Genomic DNA, 20,822 nt, shown 5'->3' with positions numbered 1-20,822 from the left:
CTCATATTGTGCTCTGTCACTGCACTATGATTGTTGTTTAAGTACTCCTTGGGCTTTTACACCATGATATCTATCAGGTCAATGTTTTACAAACCTTATTATTAATCACACTTACACGCATATATTGACAGTGCATGGAAATAGCAAGGATTGATATTGGGTCACATTCAACAATCTTTACTTGGTTGGTATAATAGAACCACTACTCATACTCACAACTCTTTCCTGCTATGTGTTGTCAGATTGGAGCAGTGTTACACCACTGTAATGAAATGTTTTAGAACTGAGTAAACCAGTTTTGAACCCCATCCAGACTACCTCAACATTGAGTAGGCTTGGGCAAGACACTTAACAATATTTCTGTCTCTCTCAAATCCTCCTGGATTATATGCTTGTTTGAGTTTCTTAACCCCTTAAGGACACATGACATGTGTGACATGTCATGATTCCCTTTTATTCCAGAAGTTTGGTCCTTAAGGGTTTAAGTCTAAATGTCCATTTTCTATCATTTTAACATGCAAAATATTATGCTCACTGGCTGTTATCCAAACACTAACACCACTCACAGATATCTCTCTATCTCCAGCTCAGCTCTTTTCCCAAATACTCATCATTCAAACTGCTCTCATGAGAATGTCATAATATTATTTAATTCTTGATTTTGTATCTTAGTAATTGTTTTTTTTAATGTGTTTTGTTTTAGTTGAGAAAACAAACAATTAAAGATGAAGAACGGAGAAACAATATTTAAAACATATAATAATAACATACCCAACTAAAGATATTCATATAATTTGTATATTATTTTGAAATAAACACGTTTTTATTCTTAAAGTCTTGCTACATGTGTTTCAATTATTACCACTTACTTCTGTTTTCCATGGAGCAGATATAAAGCTGTTGTTGTACCACAACTGTGACTACAGAAAAAAAAGAATCTGAGTTATAAACCAGGGAAGGTACATTTAGCTTTTAGTCAGTTTCCATATATGTCCTGAGATCTAGATTTTATTATCTTTTTCAAGTTTTTTTAAATGTAAAATGTGATTGCACATTTTATTTACAGAAGAAAAAAATCATTAAATAAACTGAAAAAGAGTGGGAATAAGGAAAATTGAGATGTAACACAAACCTTTAGATGCTGCCTGTAAATGATGTGACTTAACGTAACCGCATAAAATCAAACTTCTTGCCACTCGGTGCACACTGTTCGAGAGAGTGCATAATATGCTACGTGTTTTACTCCAAGGGACAACGTGTAAGACCTCTTTCACTGAAAGGGTAACTATCACCTCACCCAGAATTTGTAAAATTATGTTTGCTTATCCCTTATTTAACTTATATATGTTTAGAAATTGTGAAAAATGAAATCAAATGTTAAAATCCACACCACAGTCTTAGAAGAGGGAAACTCAGGTGGGAATCCTGGTCAGACCGCCTCACCAGTAAGTGTTTTGGGGCAGGAAATCAAACCTACCAAAAATCTTCATAGCTTGGAAGCTTGTTTGAGCAAGCAGTTCTTCAACTCTAAATATCACCTTTCTACAACTGTAAAGTGCGGCAGAATAGTTTTATGCTAGATTAATAATAAGCTCTGCTACTCAACACAGACAGAGGAAAAGAAACAAAACAATGTTTGTGTATCCTCTTCCTTGCAATGATGCAAGTTATAGATGTGTCACGGTGTAATACACGCAAAGTTTTGGACAGGAAGGGATAAAACAAGGAAATAATGTATAACCGGGCCTTACAATGGCTGGACTTAACGTCAGACAGTCAGTAATGACAGGGTAGCAGGGAGACGGCAAAAACAATAACTAGCCTGAGTCAGGTACATGGTAATCAGTCAGACAGGCAAACAACACAGGAAAGGGTTAAAGATACATGCAGAGTCAGTAACAAAGCCACGGTCAATAGCAGAATAAGATAATACAATACAACAAGGAATGCACTAAAGGGTACTGAGACAGAAACCACAATAGGGCACAGTGTACGGTACAGGACTAGGAAGGTTTAAGTACTTTTAAGTAACATTTGATTGGTCCATGTCATGCCTGCACCCCTGAAAATCACATGCATGGGGGCACCGGAATAACGTGGACCAAAGAGAGATGGAAATTACTTGAGGCTCCCATTGCCACTCATTGCGGTTGGTGCATGCAGCCTCCTTAGAAGTAGTGATATAATTGCACGCAGCTTGTGTGGTGGCAGGCGTGCTTCAGCAACGGATTATGTGAGTAATGCTGCAAGATGATTGTCAATGTTTCATTCCATGGTGCAATTTCCACATAAGTGACACTTCCCCTTTAACCCCTTAAGGACCAAACTTCTGGAATAAAAGGGAATCATGACATGTCACACATGTCATGTGTCCTTAAGGGGTTAAGGCATCAGGTGAACAGGGTTTAACAAGTAATAGCTAGTTTATTGATGCTATAAAGTTGAGTTGACCTTGCAGGTAATCAAATCTATGATCTGCAGCTTAATTCCTAACCACAGTTTTTTTTCATCAATTTGGGCCATACTTGTATACTGAAGTAGGATAATATTAGGAAATATTACAAAAGGTAAAACAAATAGAATATCAGCATATACTAATTTTTTTTAATTTGAATAAATCTTTACATTTCCACACTTAAATGGACAGTACTTCATAAATATTGCAATATTTAGAATACCACTGATAATAATTTAGGTCAGAAATGGGAATATACCATAAACAAAATTGTTAAGTATATGTTACCATTGGTCTCTGGGAACCCTCCCCCCGTTCTTTGTCAATTTTTTGGGGAGCCGTTTGGCAAAAGTTTTTGTTTTTTCTGATGCTAAGATATCTGCATCTCCTCCACCTCTTCAATATTTCACTTTCAAATGATCTGTATTTATATTGTGCAATCTGCATTTCAGTGGTATGCTCATAGTACTGGAGCTAGGAATGGATAACCCACCATTCTCAGCTTATCACTGCCAAGTGACATATAGATTGAATGGAATTTGCAAAGATAATGTGGAAGTGTAAACTCTCCCAAAGATATCATTAAACAAAAGTAATGTTTTTATAATTGCAATTCCTAAACCTGGCAAAAATCCATCATTTAATGCAGTAATTATCGACCCACATTCTCAGTAAGTGTAGATGTCAATTGCTTTGCAAAAATCCTGGCAAATAAATCTTCTTTTTGATAATTTAAATATGACCAGGTGACACTTGTGCCAGGCGGTGAAGCCAAGGAAAATGCCTTACATTTCTGAAATACTGTTAACTATTGCTCACAACACAAGACCTTACTCCTGTCCACCGATATGGAGGAAGCCTTTTACAGGGTCAGCTGGCAGTACCTAGAAACTGTCCATTGTCCGATAGTATTAGGTTAGGAAATCCTGTCTTGGATTCTCTCTCTGTATGAATCTGGTGGACAGACACAAGGGAGGGAAATAGGTTACACAAATCCAGTCAGGTTACTTCCCCTCTTTTTTCACATTTTTTCCACTTCCTTATCCCATTCAGAAATGTGGATGGGGGAAAGTGATAGATATTAAGGTTAACCCATTTCTTGTGTATTATTATTTTTTCTTTCTAATATTTATCATTGAAGCACGGATGATTAATATTGAAAAACATGAAAATGTACATAACTTAGTTTGTTTATTGTATGAAACAGGATCACCAAGGCTAATTGTGTTTGCACGCCTATTTTTAGGCTAATAGAAGTCAAAATAATAACATAGGGTAAGAGAATAGTGAAAAAAATGCATGGTTTATTTAGTATAATTTACATAAAAATTTAAGATGATGTAACATGTGAGAACGTACATAATTTATTACATTTGATTTATCCACAGAAATAGGGTCACAACGGAAAAACGGATAACAGAACATGCCTAATGTAGGCTAATAGAAGTTAATATAACTGATGAGAAAGATAAAATAATAATTTAGTGTTTTTTTGTTTTGTAACATGGATGACTGATAATGAATTACATAAAAATTTACATAACTAATTATGTTTAATGTATGAAATAGGATCACTAAGGTCAACTGTGCTAGCATGTATATTTTCAGGCTAATAGAAGCCAAAATAGCAATACGGGCTAATAACATAGTGAATAAGTGTATATAATGCACAAAAAAAATAAAAGAAAAGTAAGGAAAGGGAAGAGAAGAAAGAGAAAGAAAAGGAGAGAAAAAAAAAAGAAAAATGTGAACTCATTGTAACATATAAGAATGTATAAGAATTTCCACCTTGGACCCTGGAATCTTTGTTACATTAAACCATCGAGTTCCTGATTTTCTGTGGGAGTGACTGCTGAATTTCTATCTACAAATCTCCTGAAGTAAGATGAAATGCACCATGAGCCCAGAGCCAACTTATAATGGGCTCTAATTATTGTGAGTTTGCCGACTACTCTTATTCATAATATTTGTTTAAATACAGGTCACACTATGTGTATTTGTTTTATTTAATATAGGCAAAAAGACACTTTTAAGAAAGAACCTGTATTATATATCTTTTAAGGTAAACATTTATTTATGTGCGCTAGTCACTTTATTCTGTACAATCACGTGTTTCTTTAAGTGTAAAGAGTGACATTACACTTGACAATTATAGTGCGGTGTAAGTGACAAGAGACCTACACCTATAAGTGGAGTGCTAAAACACATAAACAGCTTACCAAACGTTATTCCGTTCAATGGTGCAATATCAAGTACATGTTAAAAAATACAAAAGAATACAATATAGTGCAGATGGTATATAAAGTGGCAGTGCAGCAATAGTGGTTATATCGTAGTGAACTTGGACACTCTGAAGAAGCTCTACTTTGAGAGTATTGGCCATTTTAAAGGACTTTTATTGAGGACTTTTTTATCAGATACATTTATTTTTATTTGCTGTATATCAATAAATTTGTTACTTTTTTCAAATTTTACTCAAGTCCTTTTTGGAGCCTCCAAAGGATCTTCATAGGGGTAGTACAATCCCCACTTGATTTGGTACAATACTTACACACCTAGAGCCGGGACCCACAGGCTCAGGACCAGGTGAGCACCCCATTTATTCACCTATATTTGTGTTTCTCCGCTGCCAAAATCTACACATTGGTCCATTCTCTTTTATGTTTTTGAGAATCTCTTCAAGCCGAAGTAGAAGGGTGGTGCTACCATTATAAGCACACAAGCCGTAATACGGAGCCAGTGTTTTCTATATACAGGCTCCTTAAAATGTGAGTGTCCAAGTTCACTACAATATAACCACTATTGCTGCACTGCCACTTTATATACCATCTGCACTATATTGTATTCTTTTGTATTTTTTAACATGTACTTGATACTGCACCATTATACGGAATAACGTTTGGTAAGCTGTTTATGTGTTTTAGCGCTCCACTTATAGGTGTAGGTCTCTTGTCACTTACACCGCACTATAATTGTCATATTTGTTTGGTGGAATTGAGGATACTTCCACACAAGTGTATAGAGCTGCTTGTAAATTATTTTTCACCTCTTAACGCATTTTTTGTTACACACATTCCTCCGTAAAAAGAGGTAAACTGCGATTAGTGACATTACACTTGGTGATTTTTTAGCAGCACTAGACACTTTCTTCTTATTTCAGCGCTGCTTTATTTATTCTACTTTCTATATTCCAAGAACTGCTAGAGATGCCACAAGGAACCAACCTGGATCATTGATATACATGTAATGGCAATGCACCAAACTTAAGGCCTTCTGGCTGAAAGTAACTAGGATAATCACAAAAAGCACTGGAACAAAACTACCACACTCTCCAGAATGCTACATCCTTTCACATTATCCACAAAAACTAGCCAAATCAGACACTTACTTGATATATCACATAATAACAGAAGCTCTACTGGGTATCACAAGGAAATGGTCCTCCACAAACATACCTTCTATAATTGAATGCATACGAAATATTACACTATCTGGCAAATATGAACTAAGCACCAGGAGGCATAATGAAGCCAAATACCACAGCAATCCAACAAATAAAACATTCTAGGAAAAAGCATGGGAACATGGGATATATAAATAGAAGAACTAAGGTAAAAAATAATAATAAATAAATAAATAAATATAAATATATAAAACAACATTCTTGCCTTGAACCAACCCTGTTAGCCATACTACAAGGTAACATGGAGACCAACCCTAATATCCGCAATGGTCAACTCCACAGCAGAGTTAACTTGCACTTTCACGTAAACCTCAACAGCAGAACACTTATCGCACATGACACACAGACATATACTGGTGGTTCTCCAAAGATACCAGCAGGAAGTACGCAACCTACCACGAAGCACATAGAAATGGAAAGAAGAGAATGACCAGACATAGGGCTATAGCATACCCTGGGATTCGTTACACGCCTTAACTAAACCACACAACACCATAGGCATTTACACCTAGGCATTTACACATCGCCAAGCAACCCATATAGAAGAGGTTAGATTTAAATGCAAAAACTACAGACTTTTGGTGGATCATATATTCACCGCTAAATAGCACACAAGTATAAGCCAGGTCAGCCGCCGCCAACACACAAGATTCTGCCTCAATAAAGGGTTCATGTGGGCAGAATCCCATAAGATGTTTACTGGAGATGCTAAAGGTTGACAACTAAATATTCTATCTTTTAAATTGTAAGTGTGATAAATGTGATGCCATTCATTGTGAACAAAACTGGATGTTCCTCCTTCCCCCCATCCCCTTCTTTATTTCTGTACCCCCCTCCCAATTACTCATATTATACAAAATAAAACCTGTGAATTACAAAAAAAATTAAATCTCTTTAGTTTGGAAAAACTAAAGAGTGTGCCAGAGGGGATATGATACAATTATACAAATATATTTGGGGCCAGTACAAACCATTGTGTGGAAATCTATTCATAAACAGGGCTATACATAGGACATGAGGTCACGCATTCAGGATGGAAGAAAGGAGATTTCATCTAAGGCAAAGAAAAACATTTTGTAAAGTAAGAACTATAAGGATATGGAATTCTCTGCCTGAATAGGTGGTTATATCAGAGTCCATTTCCAACAGCAATTGTATAAATACTTTCAAAAACATAACATACAGGGATACAATTTCTAATTAGTGGGGTAATAGCTGCTTGATCCAAGGAGATATGTGACTGCCATTTTGGGGTCAATAAGGAATTCTTTCCTAGTTTGTTGCAAAATTTAAAGCACTTGAGACTTGTTTTGCCTTCTTTTGGATCAACAGCAAAAACATATGTGAGGAAGGCTGAACTTGATGGATGCAAGTCTCTTTTTCAGCTATGTAACTATGTAACTATGACATAGACACCCTGTCCTTCCGTCTACATTCACATCCCTCACTTCACTTGGTAGAGGTTTTGGTCACAGGGTTTACAAAAGGATTCCATACTGGACTAATAGCACTCCCGACAGACACAATAGAATGTCCCAATCTCCTCTCAGCCCCTGCCAAACACTCAATAGTGGATGGACTGTTGAGGAAAGAGGTTTAATCTAGATTTATGAAAGGTCCATTTACCGGACCACCTTTTTCCTCTCGGTGCACAAATCTAATAGTTTTGGTAACCAATAAAATCTCAAATAAAAAATATTTGATCATTGACCTCTCCGCCCCTCATTCCTTACACAACCCAAGTCTCAATTCAAAAAAGAATTTAGTACCAGCGCTATAATCTTGGATATAAGTTCTAAATATCACAATGTGAGTGAAATATTCAATACAAACACCTGTTCTTATCTTATAGTATGGAAATATCGAAGAAATTCTAATGGTGAAGCGCTTAGTGTCAATATAGTGCAAGTTTAATCTATTAGGCTTGTGCAGTGAATTCAGCAATAACCATGCATATATACCTTTTATAGGTGTATAGTAGGGTCTAAGTATAATGTATCGTTCCTTTAAAACATAATGAGAAATAGAAACACATCATAGTATAGACTGTATAAAAAAAGGAATATAAAAGATGAAGACAAATCAAAACTCACAATTTAATGAGCTAAAGGGTATAGCTCAATTAATGCACTTTTGGGGTCCGTTGAGGCGACCCTTTCCCTTCTTTTAGGAGATGAATTATATGTCTTTATCCTGTATTTTAAAAGAGAACATATATGGTGCAATATTGTGATATTCCTTTAAATGGTGAAATATAAGGGTAAAACGTACTTACAAACCCTGAGCCTTCCAATTAGGCTCAAATCCAATAGCATATGTGGTTAAGGACCACATTCCTTCCTTTCAATAGCAGGAACAAAATTGCCTTAGATGTGTAAGTATAAAAATATATATATAAACTTTATTACAACCAAATATCAATAAAATATAAAAAACACACATAAAACAGGCAAATGGAAGTCCAATAATAAAGAGTCCTTTGCTCACTGATCCCTTGGTCTTCTAATCTAAAAGATAAATAAAAGATTATTATGACCTAAAAATATAAATATTACGTAAAAAAATGGCACATTTCGAAATCTGCATTGAGTCCCTATGGGATCAAAGTGTTCAATTTAAAAATCCATTCCATCTCTCGTTTACTGAGTTTATTATAATAATTTCCTCCTCTCCAATCTTTTTCTACTTTGTCCAAGCCCAAAAACACAGTGCCTCTAACTTCACTCTTATGAAATTCTTTGTAATGAAGGGAGACGCTGTGTTTTTCAAAACTCTTAACAATATTCCGGCCATGCTCCTCTATTCTTGTAATGCAAGGCCCGAGTTGTTTTCCCTATGTAGCATAAACCACAGGGGCATTGCATAAGGTATATAAGATTATTTGAGTAACAGGTAATGAATTCCTTTATCGGATATTCTTTCCCCTCGGTACTTTTAAAAAAATGTAAATGTCTTTTTTTATTTCCTGTCCGTTTGCATGGCAAACATTGGCCACAGCCCAAAAAGCCTTTCTCCGAATTTAAAAAGGTAGTTTTTGAATTATTCCTTTCTTTAATAAAACTTGACGTTAGCGATGAGCGGAGGTTGTTCACTCCTCTATGGATAAAGCAAGGTTTTATAGGGAGCACAGCTTTAGCAACAGGGTCTTGAAGTAATATAGGCCAGAATTTGGAAACTATTCCCCTTATTTTGTGATTATCTGTACTGAAATTGCATATAAAGGGTATTTCACTACTCTTTTTTTCTTTTTTCTCTTTATATTTTAAAAGATTATTTATTTCGATTTCTTTAATTTCTATTCTGGGTTTTTCGAGTTTACTTTCTTCATAGCCTTTATCTATAAAATCCTGTTTGATTTTATTAGATTGGCTCTCAAAAGTTTCAAGGTCTGTGCAATTGCGCCTAATTCTTAGAAACTGCCCCCTAGGTGCATTTTCCAACCAAGGTGAGAAGTGGCAGCTTTCTCTTTCAATAAAGCTGTTTGCTTCCACTGTTTTGAAATGATTTTTCGTTTTGATTTTATTTTCTTCTATATAGATGTGTAGATCTAGAAAGATAACTTCCTGTGAACTCCAATTGCTCGTTAATTTTATACCCCACGTATTATTATTAAGATGATCAAGAAACTTCACTAGGTCCTCTTCCTTTCCTTCCCATATAAAAAAGATATCGTCAATGTAACAGCCATAGGGAACCAAGTTCCCCACCCAGCCATGCGAGCCATAAACGAAAAAACTTTCCCAATGGGCCATAAACAAATTGGCATAGCTGGGGGCGAACTTAGTCCCCATGGTCGTCCCATTGATTTGTAAGAAAAATTCCTCTCCATACCAGAAAATATTATTATTCAAGATAAGATTAATTCCCTCCAAAATGTAATTGATTTTAATAGGAGTCGTGTCAGAGCAGTAGTTTAGAAAATGTTCAACTGCTTTGCATCCGTATGTATGGGGAATATTACTATATAAAGCGGTCACATCACAAGTGACTAGAAGACAATTTTTGCTCCACGTAATATTATTTAAAAGATTTAGCATCATTATAGTGTCCTTAATGTATGATTTAGTATTTTTTACCAAAGGTTGTAGATGGATATCCACATATTGGGATAGTCTGCTAGATATGGAGTCTATTCCTGCCACAATCGGTCTCCCTGGTGGTTTATTTGTATCCTTGTGAACTTTCGGAAGAAAATAAAAAACTGGAATTTTTGGGTATAAAATATTTAAAAAATGTAATTCCTTTTGGGTTAGTAGTTTAAGTTCCAGTCCCTTATTAAAAAAATCTTTAAAAATTAAATTAATTTCATTACTACAGTTACTATTTAGTTTTCGGTAGGTTTCTTGATCCATTAAAAATCTATTTGATTCCTTGTTCTAAAAATCTTTTGACATTAAAACAATACCCCCCCTTTGTCCGCCGGTTTAATAACTAAATCTGAATCTGTTTTTAGATCTTTTAAGGCTTTCCTCTCTTGTATCGTAAGATTTTAATTAAAAAAAATCTTTTTATCTAGTTTTTTTTACCTCAGTCATGACCATAGTCTCAAATGTGGTCATTTTTTTCCGAGATCATATGTTTCTCTTAAGTTAGTAAGATTGAGTGCTTCTTCTTTATCTGTAGAATGTTCTATTGGGTTTTTAAAAAAAACCTTTTTTAAACATAAATTCCTTTTAAATCTGTTAAGATCTACATAAAAGTCTAATTTATTGAGGGGTTTGTTAGGGGCAAATTTCAGACCTTTTATGAAAACTTTTTTATGGTCTTCTGTAAGATTTTTATTACTTAAATTATATATTCCTTTTAGGGGGATTAGTTCCTCTGTATTCTTTCTCGCCTTTCTTTTTTGGATATATTTTCCTCCTCTTGTGCCTCTTTGCTTTAATTCCTTCTTCTCTTGAATGGTGTCATAGTGTCTAAATTCTCGTCTTTTTTGTGTCTGTCCTTTCCCTTGCTTTTCCAAAAATCCTGGTCTTTGAATTCATCCAATATTTGGAAGCGATTTCTCGTCTCCAAAGGTTCTTCTCTTCTATATTCAATCGGCCTCCTATATGGTGTTCTCTCTTCTTTTTCGTTTCTATATTTGGTCCTTTTCTCTTGTCTCTCATTTCTATATATTAAACTATCTTCTCGTTGTTTTCTCTCTTGTCTTCTCCTCTCATAGTCCCCTTTATTCTCTTGGTAATTACCTTTATTTTGTGGGTACCAATCTTTTGGTTTAGGGTTATCCCATGCTCTATATGGGTGGTGGTTCTGGTATTCTCTATTCCTATATGGACGATAATTATATCTTTCTTTGTTCACATATTGTTTGGTAGAGGGTCTGTTTTCTTTATATCTTATATATTGATTATTTCTTTGTGTTTCTCTATTTATAGTTGGAGTTTTTCTATATTCCAACGGTTTTGGATAGTCTTTTATATCTTCTCTGTTTCTATCTAAATTGTTATATTTAGAGAATGTTCTTACTTGTTTCAATTTATAATCTCTTACATCTCTAGAATATTTGCTTTTTTCATTTCTATTACTTCTTTTTCTAGTTTATCTAGATTTTCTTTTATAGTTAATGTAGTTTCATCAAATTCCTCTTGGTTATGTGAATTCAGGATTTCATTCTGGCATTTGTTTATTTCTGTATCGAGTTCTTTTAAGTTTTCTTTGCGTCTTCTAATTATCAAATTCATAGTATTAATAGAGAAACCTTCTAGCATAAGGTTCCATAAAACCACTTACATCTTTGTCAAACATGGGTGTTTTAAAGTATCTTAATCCCCTAGGGGTGATACCTAAAAAAATAGGAGGCCGATTGAATATAGAAGAGAAGAACCTTTGGAGTCGAGAAAACGCTTCCAAATATTGGATGAATTCGAAGACCAGGATTTTTGGAAAAGCAAGGGAAAGGACAGACACAAAAAAGACGAGAATTTAGACACTATGACACCATTCAAGAGAAGAAGGAATTCAAGCAAAGAGGCACAAGAGGAGGAAAATATATCCAAAAAAGAAAGTCGAGAAAGAATACAGAGGAACTAATCCCCCTAAAAGGAATATATAATTTAAGTAATACAAATCTTACAGAAGACCATAAAAAAGTTTTGATAAAAGGTCTGAAATTTGCCCCTAACAAACCCCTCAATAAATTTGACTTTTATGTAGATCTTAACAGATTTAAAAGGAATTTATGTTTAAAAAAGTTTTTTTTGAAAAACCCAATAGAACATTCTATAGATAAAGAAGCACTCAATCATACTAACTTAAGAGAAAAATCTTAGTTCTATCCGAAACATATGATCTCGGAAAAAATGACCACATTTGAGACTATGGTCATGACTGAGGTCAAAAAACTAGATAAAAAGATTGTTTTAATCAAAATCTTACGATACAAGAGAGGAAAGCCTTAAACGATCTAAAAACAGATTCAGATTTAGTTATTAAACTGGCGGACAAAGGGGGGTATTGTTTTAATGTCAAAAGATTTTTAGAACAAGGAATCAAATAGAATTTTAATGGATCAAGAAACCTACCGAAAACTAAATAGTAACCCTAGTAATGAAATTCATTTAATATTCAAAGATTTTTTTAAATAAGGGAAGAGATGGAATGGATTTTTAAATTGAACACTTTGATCCCATGTGGACTCAATGCAGATTTCAAAAATGTGCCATTTTTTTACGTAATATTTATATTTTTCGGTCATAATAATCTTTTATTTATCTTTTAGATTAGCCTGTCCTGTATAATTTTTTTTATATATATATTAGCACTTGTCTTCTTAATAGAGGTTGTTTGTGTAAGACAGGGATTTTGATCCCTCTCATATGTTACTCCATTCTATTTTACGGTATATATATTAGGGTATGAGCAGGCCCGGACTGGCCATCGGGCATACCGGGCAAATGCCCGGTGGGCCGCGATGGCCGTGGGGCCGAGGCCGGCAGGGGAGATCACAGGATCTCCCCGCGCCGGCCGCTGCAGGGCCAGCGCTATCTGAGCGCCGGCCCTGCTGTGTGTCTCCATGGGCCGGTGGGGAGATCAAAGATCTCCCTCACCGGCCCACAGGCACTGTTAAGGGCGGCCGCTGGCTGGGGAGTGTGGGAGGGAGGAGAGGACCGGCGGAGCTCTATCCAGCAGCTCCGCCGGGTCCTCTCGCGAGGTCTGAGCGTTGCCGCGGTTAGACGCTCAGATCTCGCGAGAGTGAACTCTAGCCGGCAGGGGCTAGAGTTCACTCTCACCACTGGACCACCAGGGAAGGATGGCAGCATGGCACCCCACCCACAGGCAGAACGGACCCCCCCCTCCCAGGATAAAGGTAAGAAGGGAGGGGGGATATAACTTTTTTTTTTTATTATTAATAAAAAAAATACTTACATTTAAATAAAAACATCACACTAACAGCCCCCTCACACGCACACAGCACCCAGACACACACACAGCACCCAGACACACACACAGCACCCCCAGACACACACAGCACCCCCAGACACACATCACCCCCAGCCACACACACAGCTCCCCCAGACACACACACACAGCACCCATACACACACAGCACCCACAGACACACACACAGCACCCCGACACAAACACAGCACCACATGTGTGTCTGGGGGTGCTGTGTGTGTCTGGGGGTGCTGTATTTGTGTCGGGTGCTGTGTTTGTGTCGGGGTGATGTGTGTGTGGCTGGGGGTGATGTGTGTGTGAGAGGGCTGTTAGTGTGATTTTTTTATTTAATAAAAAAAGATACTTACATTTAAATAAAAAAATCACACTAACAGCCCCCTCACACACACATCACCCCCCGCCACACACACATTACCCCCAGACACACACAGCACCCCCAGACACACACACAGCACCCCCAGACACACACAGCACCCCCAGACACACACACAGCACTCCGACACAAACACAGCACCCCGACACAAACACAGCACCCCGGCACAAACACAGCACCCAGACACACACAGCACCCCCAGACACACACAGCACCCCCAGACACACACACAGCACCCCCAGACACACACACACACACAGCACCCAGACACACACACAGCACCCCCAGACAGACACAGCACCCAAACACACACACAGACCCCAACACACACACCGCACCCAGACATACACAGCGCACCCAGACACAAACAGCACCCTCAGACACACAGCACACATCACCTTCAGACACACACAGCACCCTCACTCACACACAGCACCCTCACTCACACACAGCACCCTCAGACACACAGCACACATAACCTTCAGACACACACAGCACCCTCACTCACACACAGCACCCTCAGACAGACAGCACCCTCGCTCACACACACACATATATATATATATATATTATATAAAATAAACCTCAGTGAGTTAACAGACAAAGAAAATTAGAAACCTAGAATGTGATGGCAGATAAAAACACCCTCACACACAGCACCCCTCTTACATACACACACACTGCGCCCCTCACACATACAATACGTCCAAATATATATATATATATATATATATACACACACACACACACACACTACAGCACCCCTCACACTGCACCACTACACACATTACGCTCCAGATACACGCTAGATCCCTTACCCTATATGCGCTCTTAATCCTCTATATACACACACACACACACACACACACAAACAGAATCTCCTATACACACTCTTGGTCCTTTACACACTAGATCTCCTACACACACACACACTGCACCACCTACACACACACTACATTCCTTGTCAGCAAACACATACAACATTCTCTAAACACACCCTCTCTACAACCCCTACACACACTACGTCACCTATACACACACTACAGCCCGTATGCACACACTCGCTACATCCCCTATAACACTATGCCCCCTATACATACACTCTCTACAGCCCCTAGCCACACATATTACACCACAAACACAAATAAAATTGACCTATTTACACAATACCACACCACATTCTACACACACAATCCCACATGCACCATACACTTTCCTGGCCCTTTTGTCCTCTGGTATCTCACCTGTGGAGACACCAGAGACAATTTAAAAGCAAACACAGAGCAAGCATGTTATTAAATTTGCTGGCGCTGCGCAGAACAAATACAGGGCCTTTTTCTAATGCCAGAGCTCTTCAGCGGGGCTCTGTGTATTGAACCAACATGCTCACTTTGAGAGGGGGCGTGATTGTCATTAGTGATGACAAAACACACCCTCTCTGGCCCCGCCCCCTTCTTAGGGGGCCGCTCTGATTGAAAAATGCCCGGGCCTAATTTTTTTCCCAGTCCGGCCCTGGGTATGAGTATTTTTTAGGATATGTTTATTTTCTTTATGCATATAGTCATTCATAAGTATTGTATGTATAGTATTAGTCTTCTGACATTAGATATCCTCTTTATGTCTGGCTCGATATCTTCTGGATCCGGAAATTAACGCAACAACCGGTGGAACGTACAGGGAGTGCAGAATTATTAGGCAAGTTGTAGTTTTGAGGATTAATTTTATTATTGAACAACAACCATGTTCTCAATGAACCCAAAAAACTAATTAATATCAAAGCTGAATATTTTTGGAAGTAGTTTTTAGTTTGTTTTTAGTTATAGCTATTTTAGGAGGATATCTGTGTGTGCAGGTGACTATTACTGTGCATAATTATTAGGCAACTTAACAAAAAACAAATATATACCCATTTCAATTATTTATTTTTACCAGTGAAACCAATATAACATCTCAACATTCACAAATATACATTTCTGACATTCAAAAACATAACAAAAACAAATCAGTGACCAATATAGCCACCTTTCTTTGCAAGGACACTCAAAAGCCTGCCATCCATGGATTCTGTCAGTGTTTTGATCTGTTCACCATCAACATTGCGTGCAGCAGCAACCACAGCCTCACAGACACTGTTCAGAGAGGTGTACTGTTTTCCCTCCTTGTAAATCTCACATTTGATGATGGACCACAGGTTCTCAATGGGGTTCAGATCAGGTGAACAAGGAGGCCATGTCATTAGATTTTCTTCTTTTATACCCTTTCTTGCCAGCCACGCTGTGGAGTACTTGGACGCGTGTGATGGAGCATTGTCCTGCATGAAAATCATGTTTTTCTTGAAGGATGCAGACTTCTTCCTGTACCACTGCTTGAAGAAGGTGTCTTCCAGAAACTGGGAGTTGAGCTTGACTCCATCCTCAACCCGAAAAGGCCCCACAAGCTCATCTTTGATGATACCAGCCCAAACCAGTACTCCACCTCCACCTTGCTGGCGTCTGAGTCGGACTTGAGCTCTCTGCCCTTTACCAATCCATCCATCTGGCCCATCAAGACTCACTCTCATTTCATCAGTCCATAAAACCTTAGAAAAATCAGTCTTGAGATATTTCTTGGCCCAGTCTTGACGTTTCAGCTTGTGTGTCTTTTTCAGTGGTGGTCGTCTTTCAGCCTTTCTTACCTTGGCCATGTCTCTGAGTATTGCACACCTTGTGCTTTCGGGCACTCCAGTGATGTTGCAGCTCTGAAATATGGCCAAACTGGTGGCCAGTGGCATCTTGGCAGCTGCACGCTTGACTTTTCTCAGTTCATGGGCAGTTATTTTGCGCCTTGGTTTCTCCACACGCTTCTTGCGACCCTGTTGACTATTTTGAATGAAACGCTTGATTGTTCGATGATCACGCTTCAGAAGCTTTGCAATTTTAAGAGTGCTGCATCCCTCTGCAAGATATCTCACTATTTTTAACTTTTCTGAGCCTGTCAAGTCCTTCTTTTGACCCATTTTGCCAAAGGAAAGGAAGTTGCCTAATAATTATGCACACCTGATATAGGGTGTTGATGTCATTAGACCACACCCCTTCTCATTACAGAGATGCACATCACCTAATATTCTTAATTGGTAGTAGGCTTTCGAGCCTATACAGCTTGGAGTAAGACAACATGCATAAAGAGGATGATGTGGTCAAAATACTAATTTGCCTAATAATTCTGCACGCAGTGTATATTGAAACGCACCACCGGAAGTGACGTATCGGCAAACAATGTGGAAGTAATAGAAATGAACCGCAAGAACGGAAAGAACGTACCAACATAGGAGAGAGGTTTGAAACGCAGGGCATCACCGTTCTAATGGTGATTAGCCCGCGAAAATAGAAACCTGAGATTAATTAAATCCCTCATTAGAGGGGTATAGATAGCAGGAAAGAAGACCAAGGGAGACTACAGAGACTTTTTTCTACCCAGCTGAGGAAGCCTTTGAGGCGAAACGCGTCCTGGGATCAGTGAGCGAGCATAGGACTCTTTATTATTGGACTTCCATTTGCCTGTTTTATGTGTGTTTTTTATTGATATTTGGTTGTAATAAAGTTTATATATTTTTTTATACTTACACACTGAAGGGATATAAAGAGTTAATAAACCTCATCTATAATCTCATCTATCAAATTCAGATAAAATAATCTCTTTCTTATGATTTACAGAGCTAAAAGAGCTAAAAACCAGACTAACCACAGGTTATTTTTTATTTATAGCTTCTGCTTTTGACCTAAAAAATTCTGCTTTTGACCTAACAGACACATCCGCAAACTAAGTTTGACCTGCTGATTCCTAGGAAAGAATCACGCAAGATAAAGCATGATTGACCACGAGGCATATGTAGTTCTTGTGCAAGACCAGTTATTTCTGCTTTTAGCATAAACCTGTATCCTGTGTAACCATTTATTGCATATTTTGTATGTCAAAGTTCATAATCAATACTGTATAAATATGACAAGCATTCCATAATACATTTGAAGATCCTTGGAAAGCAAACTGTGTGCACGTGTCATTATTTGCTCCATCATTCTTCCCTGAATTCAGCCGGCAACGGAGACCAGAGAACGCCTAAGTTGGACCGAGTCACTTAGGATAGAAGTTGCCTTTCAGCTTGGTGGCAGCGGTGGGATGTAGCCAAACCATTGATTACGGGTGAGTAGTAATTCCTTGTGTCTATTTTGACGCCCTGAATCTATGATCCCCGTGGTTTTGTAAGTCTACATTCATTTTAGGAAAGGCTATTTTATATACATGTATTGTGACTCAGTTTACATAAAGGTCCAGATTTTAGTCTAGTAAGGGAACTAGACCGGTCTAGTAAGGGAACTAGACTGTGGTAATTTAAGGTGCCTGCCTATAAAGAGATATAGGTAATGTATTAGTATATAAGTGAATATACTAGAGTTAGAGATGAAGTGTACACAAGTAATGAAACTTGCCTTCTCTGGTCCCTAGTTGTCATTTTTTTTCAACATTATTGGGTTGTGGGAAATTGTTTAGTTAGACACTAATAGACTAAGGTGTCTATAAGTAAATAGACAAAGGATTTAGTATATATGTGAATATACTAGGATAAAAGAAAAAGTGTACACAGATAAATAGGTTCACCTTGTCCACCCTCTAATTGTCATTAGTTAAGTCTGGTGGTGGTTGTGTTTGTGAATACGTGTTTGAAAGATTTGTCCTAGGAATGGGAAATAACCATGTAAGAATATGAAGTAGTTAACTTTTCTTGTTTATATGTATTTTATGCTTAGATAAAGTTTATAATCGTTTATAATAGTTTTGCTTTATTCTTCCTGTCACATAAAAGTATAAGCTTATTACTTTGTTTTATTGTAAGTTATTTTACATGGGATCTGTGTGCCTGGTATGATTGTTACTTTAATACCATAAGCCCATTACACTTTCTATGAGAGTGGGATGTATGAGAGTGGGATGTGTTGCATTGTTTGCATGACAAGCTCAGTCACTTCATTAGTATTTGAAAGTTAATTCCCCATATGGGATTAATTGTATAGAACACCAATCAGCCCATCTTCTCTGCCCTGGGTGTTTGTTGCAAAGGATCCATATTGTAAATATGATTTTTGTTTGTAAATAAGAGAGCAACATTTACATTTTCAGTGGTCCAACACATGCTTCATTTTGTGCTGTAAGCTAACCTTTTTATTGCCACAGATGCCTACTGCATATGTTTTGTGTCTTCTATGTCTCACATTATATGTGTTGTTTTAAATTATGGTATATAGCCTGAATCAGAGATCATGGACAAAGGTTTCTACCTGTGTTACTAAGGCTCTTGGAGACTGACCAGTCTAAGGTTTGCCATGCCTTTTAAACATGGTTTAGTATAAATTTTTAAGTCTCTGAGAGTTCTGAAAGATTCGGGTGGAACCATGTCTGTGTAATAGGGTCCAGATGTTTGGTCAATTTCTATAAGATTTAAGTTGATGCAGTATCATCTCAGATTAGTTAATGGAAGTTTCATACAAATATTTGAGTTAGGAGCGCACTATATAAATGGATCCTTTTCTTTATATACAATACTATAGTAGATTAAAGTAATTAAGTTAATTAAGAAAAAAACATGTATAAATTGGTATACCTTACAATAATATGTTCTGAATCCAGCTCTTAACTGTTTATTCTGTGTAAATGGTGACTGTGATAATGTATGAAGTGTGCAGCTTAACTGGAAAGTGGTTTATATGTTGCTGTGTTGTTTTAAATTATAATTGAATCAGTTTGTCTCAGTCTAGTGATACTGATAAGCATGCCAGCCAAATAACCTAGCGAATTACGGTTTTATTAGCTGTTGAATATTAGTGTTTTGGCCAAGAGTAGTTCTATGAGCTCAGAGAGGCTCTGTGTTGTGGTCTGATATAGCTATATGGGAATGGAGATTTGGAGGTGTTAGTTTAAGACTGCTTTTATATTGTGTCTACCCGTGTTTCCTAGGAGGGACACAGAGTGTGTAGTTGCATGCCCATGAATCTGTTTTGTGGATTGGCATATCTGCTGGGTATCCATTATGTGTTTCTACTACGTCTGTTTTGTGAGATGTCTGTTTTGTGAGATGACATGTAATATTACATTGGATGCTGAGTATGAGTTATATGGTTTGAAATGAATTAGTGTGTTATGTGTTTTATGTATTTTATTATCCATTGTGTAGGAGTTTAACTAGCAGAGTGATTTGCATATCATTAACGCAAGCATTTAGTGTTTTTACAAAAGGTGAAATGCTGTCCAGCCGGCTAGAATGAAACAATTGTATGCTATCGCTCCTGGAGCAAGAAAAACGCTTGTTACATCCCACATGAAAGGGGCCCCGCAAACTTCTGCTGTTCAAATCGTGGGTCCACATTTCCATTTGCAAATCGATTAATCCTGAAAGTTATTCTTTTACTGATAAAAAGGATTGAAGATGTCTCTCCCTCAAAAAGGAGTTCTAATAGGGGAGTATTGTCCAGCTCAGAGTTAACTCTACTTTTAAAGTATATTGCATTGTTTGTGTCAAAGTAAGATTCATCTAGTATGTCTCATTGATTATGGGGTAATAATAACATGGTATTTTTAATAGAGATTAGACAATTTCTGAAATTTATAAGTGAGGTAATTTTAATCTCCTAAACTACTGTATTATATTTGTATGGGTAAATTAAAAGCCTTTTGCAGATCCAGAAGAGGATTAATAAATAATATAATAATCTCACTAGGTGCCAAATTATGCAAAGAGGCTATCCAAAGTATGCACTAACGGGTTAAAACTTGTTTTCTTGATAAGCGTATAACATTTAGTTTTGTGGTTAGACTTTTGATACTCAATTTGAAATATGTCCCAACTACATCCTTGCACGGCACCAGGTACAGGAAGCAATATGCGTTTCAAAAATGTGCAAGGTCTTAGTGTTTTCAATATATTATAACAATGGAAAAGTAGCTAACTGCATGTCTGCATCACAGACTGTCAGTATTGCAAGCCCTATAAGAAGGCTATGCTTCATTGTCAATATATATATCCCTAGACAACCTTGCTTTATATACACAATTTAACTATCCATTAAACCTTTAAAAGCTTATTAATATTATATCTGTGT

At 37.2% G+C, this 20,822-nt stretch overlaps 2 protein-coding genes across 3 annotated transcripts in view; both read left to right on the top strand.

Moving 5' to 3' along the window:
* Positions 1 to 834, top strand: part of LOC134575463 (alpha-2-macroglobulin-like) — a 260,467-nt gene extending 259,633 nt beyond the window's left edge. Inside the window, exon 36 of the mRNA XM_063434756.1 lies at positions 704 to 834. Coding sequence (XP_063290826.1) covers positions 704 to 723 — 20 coding nt within the window. The 3' untranslated portion in view covers positions 724 to 834. The remainder of the gene's footprint in view (positions 1 to 703) is intronic.
* The window catches only part of LOC134575465 (alpha-2-macroglobulin-like), a 312,276-nt gene that overhangs the window by 120,992 nt on the left and 170,462 nt on the right, over positions 1 to 20,822 (top strand). The window lies entirely within an intron of this gene.

The sequence above is a fragment of the Pelobates fuscus genome, chromosome 10 (assembly GCF_036172605.1).
Source record: "Pelobates fuscus isolate aPelFus1 chromosome 10, aPelFus1.pri, whole genome shotgun sequence".
NCBI lineage: Eukaryota > Metazoa > Chordata > Amphibia > Anura > Pelobatidae > Pelobates > Pelobates fuscus.
Note: the sequence above shows the minus strand (reverse complement) of the source record. Positions and strands in the feature narration are given on the sequence as shown.